General features: G+C 49.2%; 1 protein-coding gene across 1 annotated transcript; it reads right to left on the bottom strand.

Annotated features, from left to right (window-relative positions):
* rgma (repulsive guidance molecule BMP co-receptor a) lies at positions 1–8,382 on the bottom strand. Its single transcript, XM_028958291.1, has 4 exons — positions 7,878–8,382; positions 6,816–6,931; positions 4,167–4,678; positions 1–1,369 (listed from the first exon to the last, which is right to left on the bottom strand). Exons 1-4 carry the CDS (start codon positions 7,982–7,984, stop codon positions 674–676), a joined length of 1,431 nt encoding a protein of 476 aa, XP_028814124.1. The 5' UTR covers positions 7,985–8,382; the 3' UTR covers positions 1–673.
* Between the last annotated feature and the right edge of the window lie 4,239 nt (positions 8,383–12,621).

The following is a 12,621-nucleotide window of genomic DNA, read 5'->3' as shown; positions in this document are numbered from 1 at the left end:
CACACACACACACACACACACACTGTACAAGAGGCCTAGCGTTGCGGCCAATTAATCTCCACTGCAGACAACTCGGCTCGCTCGGCTGACGTGCCTTTGGCTGGGGGCTTCCTCCCAGAACGCTCGGGACTTTTTCCAAATCTGGAAGCTCATCAAACAAGGAGTTACGCTGGGCCCTCTTCTTCAGCAGAGCTTCATAAAAGCTCCTGTCACATCCTCCAGGCGAGCTCCAGAGGACACGTACGCAGGCCGGAGGTCTTTCCGCAGGAGATCAACCCCACCCTCTTCTCCCATGGGCAAAAGGAGGGATTAAATCCAGGGCTCTCAGCACCGCTGGCCCCGCCTCCCACCCCACGCAGCCTCATCACGGATCAGTCTGTAGGAGCAGATGAATGGACACGATGACAGGTGGAGGACAGGGAGGATCAGGCCTCTGACCCAAATGACATTTTCCATGCATGATGACCAAACACAAATGAGTTTCCTGGCTGGGATGGGTGCGACGACACACACATGACTCTCAGCACCACCCAGGGGCGTCCCAGAGGAGTGCTGCCCCCCCCGACCAGGGGGCGGTACTGCAGGTGGTGCGGTTCACGAACACACAGCTTCCCACAGCCATCACATGACGATGAAGATGATGACAACGCTGATTACGATGACAATTGGCAAACTATAGATGTGACGAGTAGTACTGAGTCCACCAGACAACTGCCAGAAGGTCGAGGAAGATCACCATGTAGGAGAAAGATCTCTTGTTGGCTGAGCTGCCAAGACGTTCAAAAATGTGGTGTCTTGACTTGTCTGAGTGAAGCGTTTTGACGTCCTCAAAGGCATAGTAGGCAGCCAGGGTGAAGTTGATGTCCCCCGAAGAGAGCAGGTCAAACACGCAGGACTGGAAGTACATGTCCTCCACCTGGAGACGCTCTTTACACTTGGCCACAGCTGACTGGTAGGTGAAGCCATGATGGATACCAGGCCTCCCTCGACCCTGAGCTGCCTGGGTCTCGGCAGCTCGGGCCCGAAACGTTCTGAAGTCGATCCTCTGGTTGGCGGGACAGCCGTGAAGGCACAGGTAAAGGTCCTGGTTGTCCTCATCCTCCAGCGAGTTCACCACTTCTTCTGGCATTCGCACCGCAAACGTCAGGTAGCGCCCCACCTGCCGGACCACGATGGTTGTGCCAATGTAGCGAGCCTGGATCTCCACATGCTGGCCTGGCACCTTCTCCACCACCCGTAGAGTGTTGGCCCCATGCCGGTCGCCACCATTCTTCGAACCATCAGCAAAGGCTGCTGGGAGCTCATCTGTCTCTGCATGGTACATCTTCTGGTCAACACACTCCTGGAAGTTCTTGAAGATGATGGTCAACTGTGAACCAGAGCACAAAAATTAGACATCACAGTGAGACATATATCGTTTTCTGAACCAAACTGAAGTAACCCCAGGATCCAGGGTCCAGGCAAGAAGAAGCTGTAAGTCCATCATACTTGGTGTTGCTAAATTCCCTAAGGTGGGCACAGTTGCTAATAACTCACAGGGCATATTGTCCCAAATATATTTACATTTACAGCATTTATCAGGCGTCCTTATCCAGAGCGACATACAATCAGTAGTTACAGGGACAGTCCCCCCCCGGAGACACTCAGGGTTAAGTGTCTTGCTCAGGGACACAATGGTAGTAAGTGGGATTTGAACCTGGGTCTTCTGGTTCATAGGCGAGTGTGTTACCCACTAGGTTATTACCAATATAAGGTGACACTAATTTGTAATGGTAACTAATGTGTTGTGTCACCAAAATGTGTCCTCTTCTTTCAACCATCACCCTTGGTGAGCAGCGGGCAGCCACGACAGGCCACGACAGGCCTTCCAATTACGGGTCCACTTCCTGAACCGCCAGGCCACCACGGCCCCATAACTCACATGATATCAAAAAAGCAATGACCGTTGCACTAGTTTCAAGGATATAAGCACTGATTCTATTTTGTTAATATATACATATATAATATATACAGAGCTTCACTGGGTATTAGTTATGGCCACAAAAGAGCCAAAACAACATCTGTGTAATTTCTTGTGGCCCGTTTTTCATATGATCGTCTTGAATGGATTAGAACTTGGAACCAGACTCCACCGATAACTGAGGAACGTCTTTGTGCTTTCGACACAGCAAGCCACGCCACCGGACTGTGTGGTGAGGTCTCCACGCCCCCCCTCACCACCACCACCACCACCACCACCACCACCATTTAAATGTCACATTACAGCTAGAGCCCCGCATTCGGGAGGCCAAACTAAACCCGCTCAGAAAAAACACCGGTCTGGTCTACGGTAAATCAGGCCTCAGTCTGCAGGCACAAAGGCGACCCATTCATGCTGCTGAGAACCCTGCTCCGGGGGGCGGAGCCATGCCAGGCGCTGACCAAGCGGGCGCTCCGGCTAATTAAGGCCGGCCTGCTCCTCACTTTCATTAGCGGGGCGAGTACGTGGCCTCGGGACGGCAGAGAAACGGCGAGGGACAAAATGCTCCCAAATGGGACCCAACACCCCCCTCCCCCAACACACACACTCACACCCCCCAAGCACTGAATGCAGCTAAGGGCACATACAAAGCAGGGCCCATCAATAAAGAGCCAGGGGTTTGTTTGCACAGGTGGCATCGGCTGCTGCTTTGTCCCCCCTTTTGTCCGCCCCCAAACAGTCTCAGCACCTCAGACATTTGTTTCAAGGCGGCACTCTGTAAAAATGACCGCCAAACTTCCTCCACCGCCGGAAAAAAAACAAAAACGCTTAATAGTGCATCATTAGTGGACCCTGATGAGGGGAAATTGTTTTTTTTTTTTTTTTTTAATTCCGCCGAGGACAAAGTTCTCTTCAGCCTCCCTCGGTTCCAAATCACAACTGGTGGACGAGGGCGCGAATGAAACGGCGCTGCTCGCGACTCGCCGCCTGCACCTCCGGCTCCACAGCTGACCAAACCTGAGGCGGCTCGGCAGCGTCCAATGTACCGTACAAGCAAAACAATGATCATTTATGAGCGCCGAGGGCCAAGCAATGCAGAGAAAACATCTGCAGTTTCCTGCACACTTAGTAGAAACAACAGGACCTCAATTGGCCCGCAAACAAAACGTCTTTGCTGCAAATATAGCAACATCAGTCTGGAAGGAACATTCACTCTGAATTATTACCGCTGTTTATGTAGTGGCATTCCCACAAAAAAACGCCGTATCTGACCCTCATCAACTGCTTCTTATCAAGCCTTCATCTGCCATGGAGCCAAAGCGAAGATTAACCAGACTCGCACGGCCCCGTGCACTTACCACAGCCAGCACAAGCCTGTCCACATGCAGTCTGGTTGTGGGGACACGATGTTTAGCATCTCAGTAGAAAAAAAAACCTTCAACCATCAATGTCATGAAGCCTGAACAAAGATTCGGATACATCTGCTCTATGAAGGCTGCTGGGACCAAGGCAGAGGCTATTCAAGATGTACGGTACAGGTCAAAAGTTTGGACACCTTCTCATTCAATACCAATTTACGTTGGTAGATTCTCACTGAAGGCATCAAAACTATGAATGAACACATGTGGAGTTATGTACTTAACAAAAAAGGTGAAATAAGTGAAAACATGTTTTATATTCTAGTTTCTTTGCTCTGATTACTGCTTTGCACACTCTTGGCATTCTCTCGATGAGCTTCAAGAGGTCGTCACCTGAAATGCTTCTCCAACAGTCTTGAAGGAGTTCCCAGAGGTGTTTAGCACTTGTTGGTCCAGCTCACCCCAAACCATCTGGATTGGGTTCAGGTCCGGTGACTGTGGAGGTCAGGTCTCCACTTTTTGTTAAGTACATAACTCCTCATATGCTCATTCAAAGTTTTGATGCCTTCAGTGAGAATCTACCAACGTAAATGGTCATGAAAATAAAGAAAACACATTGAATGAGAAGATGTGTCCAAACTTCTGGCCTGTACTGTATGTTTAGACTTTTTTAACATTTCGTGTATCAGATTCTTCAGAGTCGCCTCTCTTTACCCTCCATGACGGCTCTGCGCACTACTGCCGTCATCATAAGCAGCTTGACATTAAAAGCGCTCAACACAGGAACTCTGTCAGGACTGTTGGAGAAACGTCCCCGTGAAACACAGACCCCAGGACGCCATTCTCACCTTGCTGGTGGCCGTGGCAGAGGAGCCAGGGACCACGGGCGTGTTGGTCACCTGCACCGACAGGTATTTGTTGTGGATGAGGGGCCACGCCCCCTCCACCTTGCAGGTCTGGAAGTCATCGCTGAAGGTGCGGAGGTGCGGGTCGCCGAAGAAGCCGCAGTAGGTGTAGTTGGGCGGCGCGGTGCTGCGGTGCAGGCTGCGCTCGTAGTGGCACACCTCCGGCCCGTCCGAGATCACCTGGTTGTCGGGGAGGGGCTGCGGCTGCGGCGCGGAGGTGCGGGTGCGGGGCTGCGACGTGGGCCCTTCCTTGGAGCAGTTGTGCTGGGTCATCAGGTCCTCCAGCCCATGCTGCGCCGAGTGGTAGGCCAGGTCGCCGCGGCAGGTGCGGGCGGTGCGGCGGACGCAGTTGTTGTAGGCCCGCAGGGCGGTGCAGATGTCGTCGTCCGGGCCCGAGCGGGAGTTGAAGTCCCAGAACTCAGAGTTGCACTTCAGGATCCTGCACTGCAGGCTCACTGCAAAGCAAAACGCCGATTCCGTTTTCACCCGCAATCATAAACAAATCCATTCTCATCGATTTCGATACAAAGTAAAGTACGTATCTAAAACGGATAAGAACATTTTCACAACATTCAGTGTCGGCATCCAGTTCGAAATGTCCGTATTGGGACAAGCCCGCCCCATAATGGCTTGTTGGACTGTGTACATGCAATTTTGGGGCAGTGGTGGCCTAGCGGTTAAGGAAGCGGCCCCGTAATCAAAAGGTTGCCGGTTCGAATCCCGATCCGCCAAGGTGCCACTGAGCAAAGCACCGTCCCCACACACTGCTCCCCGGGGCGCCTGTCATGGCTGCCCAATGCTCACCAAGGGTGATGGGTTAAATGCAGAGGGCAAATTTCACTGTGTGCATCGTGTGCTGTGCTGCTGTGTATCACATGTGACAATCACTTCACTTTGTTGTTGTTTGTTTGTTAATGTCACATGGACGTTGCGTATTTTGCACCCAGGCAGTGAAGGGGAGATTTAGAGCGTTTGTACGAAAGAGGAGTGCCGGCGTGGGACGTTTCTGGCGTATAACTTTGTTCTGGGAGGGCATTAAAGTGGCATTAAAGACCGTTTCCAGGGCAATTATCCTTCATTAAGGGAAACGTATTGGAATCAGACAGAATTGCGGCTGTGGAACGAGGGGGAGGGAAGAAAGCTGGAAGTTTGTTGCAGGCAGGTTGAAAAGGCTGGACGTTAAACAGGTAATATTTCACAACGTGAAACTACACCCATTCTCCAGAGTCGGAGGAACGGCAATGTTTCGCAGAATCACACATGTGCATACTGTTACAGAAGTCATCAATCTGCCACGGCTATACAATGGAAAATTACAAACCAAAAAACTTCTTCTCCCGAACAGTCCCTTGGAAATCTGATCACGTCTTTCCATTAAAAAAAAAACCTGCAAGGCCACCCCAAAATGTGGTTGTAATTTTCTATTCTAAAAACCTATTTCGTGCACAGTCACACAAACCAAAATACAGCCATGAGAGGTTCGAGAAGCTACAGACGCCACGCACGATATAAACCCTTCCCAGCCCCCCCCCCCCGAGGACCCGGACGGGCATCAGCACAGCGAGGGCCGACCCCGCGCGTCCCCACATCTCGGGTGGGTGCCAGCGCCTCTTGAAAGCGGGCCAGGAGCTCCTCAGGAATGCACTTGTAGGTGACGGGAAGGGGGTTCGAGCTGGGATCGGTGCGTGCATGTGGGAGGGGCGCGGTCCCGGGGCCCTGAATGAAGACAATGTCATTTGCCGGCGAGGGGAGGCCAGCAAAGCCATAAATTAGTCCTGTGTAAAGGGGATTAGGTTGAGTTTCATCGGCCACGCAGGAGGGAGTCTGGCGGTCGGGGTGGGGGGGGGGCATTTGACGGCTCTCTTAAAGAAACAGGATCTGCGGAGAGAAACTGGCTCGGGCGGAACAGAAGGCCGCTCTCGCCGTATCCACCTGTCCACGAGCATTCCCCGGGTATTACATTACTCCGCCTGGAACCGAAATCCGCTTTTAATGCACAACAATCAACTTCTTTTTAAAAAAAGAAAACAAATCACAGCAGTGAAATAAACTTTTTTTTTTTAAAAGTACTCGGAAGACCCCCCTGACCTGATCAACTCGTCCCGTTCTGGAATAAACGCTTCATGAGTAGAAGTATTAATAATAATAAATACATATATAAAAAGACATGAATAAAAGCCGCACTTCGTACCAGCGTTACGTGGAGAACGCCAACGCGTAGAACAATTGTAATTATTTTAAAAGGCGCTGTTGGGGGGGGGGGGTTATCCGCGTATTAATAATTAGAAGGTTAATAATTATAAAAATAAAAAAAACTCGCTCTAAAGTCGGGAAACAAAAAGTCTTCATCAGCTCCCCTCCCCCAGGTCAACACGAGAGGAGGAGGAGGAGGAGGAAGAGGGTGCGAGGGATTTGGGGGAAAAAGCTGGGGGGGGGGGGTGTATATCCAGATATCATTTTTACATTTAAAAAATACACATATATATATATATAAAACATGCGCGTGCACGCGCAGCCTGGCTTCGAAGTTTTATTGGAAAGTAAAGACGATTTTTTTACCGCCCCGTAAACAGGGGGAAGGTGCAGCCTCACCTGCGGGGAAGAGGCAGAGGAACACGGCCACGATCCTGCCGACTTGTAGCGTCGAGGGTCCCGCTCCTGTCCCCATAACCATCCATCCAGCACGGGACGGCGCTCCTCTCCTCTCCCTGGTCACGTCGGCGCGGCGATGGGGGAGAAATGGAGGTTTTAATCCGGACCCCGAGAAAAAAAAATCAAATCTAAAAAAAAAAAACCACCCGAACTTTCCCCCGCGCTCGGCGCGCAGCCTCCGGGTTCCGCGGCGGTCGGGCGGGCTGTGAAGCAGCGAGCCGCCCTCCGCTCGGAGGGTGTCGCGGAGGCGCAGCCCACACCGCCCGGCGGACCAATGGGCGCCGCCGGCACCCTCCCACCGGCCGCGGTCTCCGGTTACAGCCCGGGACGGGGGGACCCCGAACCAGCGCTCACACGCCGCGTTCATACCGCTGAACGGAATATTATAACGCGGATTCTCTATAATCTCTCTATCATGTGTGCATGTGTATTTGTACAGATACAGATGTGCGCAGAGATACAGATGTGCGCATCTCCACATGTCACAGCGAACACGGGACCTTCAGATGCACCTTCTCAGCCATAACAGCGAAACTCGCGCTTATAAATTAATTAGCGCTTTATTAAGCTCTTTTTTTCATTCTTTTTTTTTGTAATTTTGGTGCATTCTTTGTGCCCTCCCGACAGATGGCGCTTTCGCTGCCCTGATAAAAAAAATGCAACTTTGTGCACCCCGACACATGCACATGGCGCGCCGCGTAACCCGCACATCATGTCTGGAAATGACTCCTGATGCGTCTCGTTATTAAAAATAAAACACACCGCAGTTGTGACGACGCGTTTGGTCTTCGTCAGGCGTCTTGGGTGGAACAAAAAAAAAAGGGTTTAATGCGCCGAATGACGTACTGATCCGCCGGCTCTGTACGGTCCGTCGTGCATATTCTATAGCGATAATAATAATCGAGCCGCTCCGCGCGTAATACAAGTTCCCCGAAAACTTGCCACGGCGAACTGAAGCGCAATAAAGCGACACGACCGCTCGTAGACACGACGCTGCTTTACCTCGGCGACATGGCTCTCTCCAGCGGCGACTCCGGCTGCGTCCCCGGCGACGTGCGCTTCGCTGTCCGGACGCGCAATAAAGCGTCCAGCAAAAACGTCACATACATCGATGCAGATGGAGGTATATATATCTATATCTATATCTATATATAACTATGTAATTTTATATAAAATAGTCCCGACGCAGCACGAAATCCTCCAACTTTCACGCCGGTTACTTCGCGCTAGTTGCGTAAACGCGGATCCCGTCTTCTCTTCATCCTCATCCTCATCTTCCCGCCTGATGAAGCCCCCCGGGCGTTCCCCGCCTCGGACAGAAGGCGTGAGGCGCTGCGATGCCCCCGGAAAGCGGCGCACGTCGCTCCCCGACCGGCGTCAGGCGGCGTCTGCCGAGGCCGCCGCCGCCGCCGCCACCGGCGCTCGAACCCGCGTTCGAGCCGCGCCGTTTGTTACGCCCTCGTTGCACCGACTCGCACGTCGAGGCAATAAAACTGTCGCGACAGACGGTCTGTAACCCGATACTGCATCATCCCGTCCATCAGAATTACAGATCAAATAGTAATTATTTCATTTGTCATTTGGTACTAAGGTCATGGTCACAAATTCAGACAAACTCCCCGACAATACAGAACTAATAATCATGTTATATATCTTGTTAGATAATATTAATGGCAAGGACATTTAAGAGTGAAAGTGACGTGATTGTCATCGTGAAACACTGCAGCACAGCACATGGTGACACAGTGAAATGTGTCCTCTGCATTTATCCATCTCCCTTAGTGAGCAGTGGGCAGCCATGACAGGCGCCCGGGGAGCAGTGTGTGGGGACGGGGCTGCCCCTTATTAATTAAGAGTATTTGTACTGTAACGAGGCCATGGTTAATATCCATTCGTTTCATATGTGCTGCTTGTTTTAGTTTGGATGACAGTAGTTTAATGGTCCTGGTGGCACCATGCACACCATACCCTGTGTACGCTGCAGGGCCGCCACCCCGACGTCAAACACAGCTGCTGCGTGGCCGGGAGGCGGATAGGCAGCGAGAAGCCATCTGACATCGTCATTTTTTTCCCGTTCCCGTCGGCCCACCATTTGGTGAAGGGGTGTCTGCTTCTCCTCACCTGCTTTTAGCATGACAGCCAAGTGGGGAGACCTCCTCATGGTAACGGGACCCCCCAAAAAAGAGGCACAACTAGCAGCAACAGGAGATAGAAGGAAAATCAACAATTCGGGATAATAATCACTGGGATTGAACCTAACAAGGCCATTTATTTAGCGATTTGCGTCGGGGAGAAGGTCGGAGGCTCGAAACGGCCTCGACTCCAAGCGGTGTTTGTTTTATGAGCCTGAGCCGCCAGGAAACGAGCCCGCGACGGGAACAATGCCTCGGAACCGCGGCCTGCTCAAACGCCGACAGAAGACCACGTGCAACAATGGCGCGTCATGTGATCACAGGAGGCCGCTATCTGATTTCTCCCGCTTAAAGTGTAATTAGGGAGATAAGGCGAGAGAATGGCGGTGAGACAGGGTTATTATCAGCTTCGCCGAATGCGTACACACACACACACACACATGCATTTTGTAAGGTGTTTAAGCAAGAGATCAGAGGAAGGGGGTCGACTCATTATCTCAGTTTCTCTCCATTCATTTATAATTACAGGGCAAATACTGTATGAAATTTCAATTGCGTACAAATGTCACCTTGTCTACTAATTTACGTCGGAGAAAAACAATATTTAAAGGATATTACAGGTGGAAAATTCAAGGATATGGAATGTTCGAGGGACTCTGCCAAAAGTTGATCCATTGTTCGGACGAAGAGCACAATTGATTTCTCATTAAACATGAAAACAGCACAATATTCTTTGCTTTTTAATCTTTTAATGTGCTCGAGCGGTCGGCTTCAGGTCTGTTTGCATTCTCAGGTTTGCCTTCGCTAGCGGGGCATTCCTGGCTATGATTTGTGTGTTCGCGGCATGCTGCAGCTAATGGAACCCCACTCCTGTGTATCGCGGTACAAACAGCCTTCTATTTTACTCTGAAGGCAGAATACAGTTCAGTTTTCAACCTTTTTTTTTTACAACTTGAAGCGGCCATCCTGTATCAAAGCTACTTAGGTCTACTCGGCTTACAGCGTACAATACTCATTTCACGTATATATTCTGTTTTGCATGCGATATGCAATATGCACTTAATGCATATTAAGTCTTGAAGTCGACATGACGGCAGTACTGCCGGTTTTAATGTGTCCGTGCCAAGTAATTCCAGTTAAATCGGGACCAGGGACGGAGCCAAACGTGTGAGGAGCATCTGAGAGGATCCCCCATGCACCTGTGATGGGGGTGCCAGCTGGGATAACACTGTTCATCTGTCTTCTGTCACATGGCACCCAACAGCAAGGGCCGCTCGTATTTTGGACTTCATGAATAATGCAAAAGCCCAAAATCCATAAAGCGAGCGACAACAGATTAAACAATTAAACCCGGATTTAGGATTTAGGAAGGGGACGTCATGTGATTCATGATTCCTTATCCTAGTATCAGTCTCAGTTCAGATGAACAAATAGGTTCGCAATAATAGCCTGGAGCTAAGGCTGAGCTCCTCAGACACTTACAGTGGGATAGACAGGTTCATCATGACCTGTCTTGTGTGATGGGTGATAAAAATACGTTAAATTATGAATAAACTGTCCAGACAGGAACACAGATAGAGATCTGAGTGACAGTATATGAATGCGCAGCTGGATTTTATTACCTTATCGTATTACATATTTATTTTCTTCTACATTTAATAGGGTATCCTTAAAAGACGATTTTAAAAAAAATTATACGTTTCCATTTCAGCATTTGATAAATTCACAGTGAACCAGGTTTGGTCTGTGTAGACTGCTCTTCAAGGCCACTAAATAGTAATTAAATGTGATATAATTTGCCTCCATACTGAACTAAATGCCACTGTGGTGAGATTGTGCACACAAACAAACACACACACACACCCAGCACGAACTCCATTTTGTGTTGCATTTGAAATGCATCATGCATCAGAGCCTTTTCTTGGCCTTGCTGTCTCGCGGTGCATTTGCATCCATGCGACTCGTTTGCACTGCCCTGACACAAAGTCTCACTTAAAACTGAGAGCCTGGGAGCAAATGAAAAACCGAAGAAAACTGAAAAATCGACAGGTCAGCTTCGTGTAATTGATTGTGTCTAGCCGGGAAAATAAAAGGAGCTGCAGGCCCTGCCGCTGTCAGGCGCCCACAGGTGGATATGCGCCTTTCTTATTGACAATGCAGCGTTGGCACCGGCGTGCTCTGCAGATGATCCAGGGCTGCGGGGCGTCATTAACTTCAGACCTCTATCAGGCTGCGAATGCAGTCAGATGCGTCCAGGAAGCACAGAAATGGATGCAGCCCTAGAGGTGGAGGGATGGTGTCGAATGCCTGAGTCCTCATTATGTAGACAGGATTATGTCTTCCTCACGAGAGTCGAGCTCACTGCTCAATTCTCCATTCCAGATGCAGCCACACACCGGAGGGGAAATTCATGCAGAGGCTGTAATTATAATCTGTCCTAAAGCTGAGAAGAGGTGGACTGAATCAAATGTTGGAGGTGGTAGACTGTAAAAATCGAATATGGAATCATGTAATTTTATTTAATCTTTAACTATCTAAAGCAAAGGTGAAGATAAAGAGACCATAGAGCTAGAGTCTGTTTTTTCCAGTACGTGATCTGGTCAGGAAGGGGTTACTCCGGGTCCGGAATCCGGACCGGAGTTTCATGTTCGTCCTGTGTAATGTTTCCTGATCGTGTTCACCTGTGTCTGATCGTATAAAGCTGCCCTGTTTGTGTCTGTTCACCATCGGGTCATTGTTACATATTACGTGTTAATGGATGTCTTCCTAGTCCTGTTCGTTACGTCGCGTGTATGTGTTCTTCTTCATCGTTATGTCCAGCCATAATTCCAGATCATCTGCCTCGCCATGTCAAACCAGCATGACAGTACATACTCTATGGAGCTCTATTTTGATGATCTAACATGAGGGGCAAATAAAATGTATTAAAACTTAAATTATAATAGAAATGTATTTAAAATAAAATTATAATAGAATAAACATACTTCACACCAGACAGAAGGGACAAAAAGGCTGACCCAACATTTTTAATTATCCAGATGAGTGTTTGGGCATAGCATGCAATAAACCAATCAGAATGTCTTGTCACCTGCAAGACCTGTAGTGGATCACTATTATGATAGCAATTATTATGGAAACTAGATTGTTTTATTATCTTAGGAAAAAGTTCATTTCTGTTTGCTATTCCAAATCATTTCTTAAATGAACTGATTCAGTACCTTTAAGAAGAGGATACCTTGGAGGACATATATTTCTTACCAAGATGCCATCATCCTCCAGGCTTTTTTGGTAAAATAGATTATGACGGCCCAAAACATTACCTGAGAGATCATTTGCATTCTGAATCACAGCCCCCTTAGCAGTGAACTGGCATACAAATGAATCAAGAGTACTCTTTCAAGGTAGGCCCAATTACTTTTGAAGATTACTGGGGATAGCACGACCAGATCTCTCATGATTTAAAATGTGAAATGTAACAGAGACTGTCTTTTATATAAGTACTTATAAATTATTGGAGGGGTTTGAAAGCCCACAAAAGAAGTGGCACTAATCAAAAGCTGTTCAGACAGACCTGGAGGACATCAAGATCTCTAAAAAAGATGAACTCAAAAGGA

Source organism: Denticeps clupeoides, chromosome 17 (genome assembly GCF_900700375.1).
Source record: "Denticeps clupeoides chromosome 17, fDenClu1.1, whole genome shotgun sequence".
NCBI classification, from domain to species: domain Eukaryota; kingdom Metazoa; phylum Chordata; class Actinopteri; order Clupeiformes; family Denticipitidae; genus Denticeps; species Denticeps clupeoides.
Note: the sequence above shows the minus strand (reverse complement) of the source record. Positions and strands in the feature narration are given on the sequence as shown.

What these genes read in the sequence shown, in the direction of transcription:
- rgma (XM_028958291.1), bottom strand. Translation starts at nt 7,984, where the DNA reads ATGTATGTGACGTTTTTGCTGGACGCTTTATTGCGCGTCCGGACAGCG. An exon ending in GAGAGAGCCATGTCGCCGAG is followed by an intron (nt 6,932 to 7,877) that starts GTAAAGCAGCGT and finishes CGACGTGACCAG; the next exon opens with GGAGAGGAGAGGAGCGCCGT. An exon ending in CCTCTGCCTCTTCCCCGCAG is followed by an intron (nt 4,679 to 6,815) that starts GTGAGGCTGCAC and finishes TTTGCTTTGCAG; the next exon opens with TGAGCCTGCAGTGCAGGATC.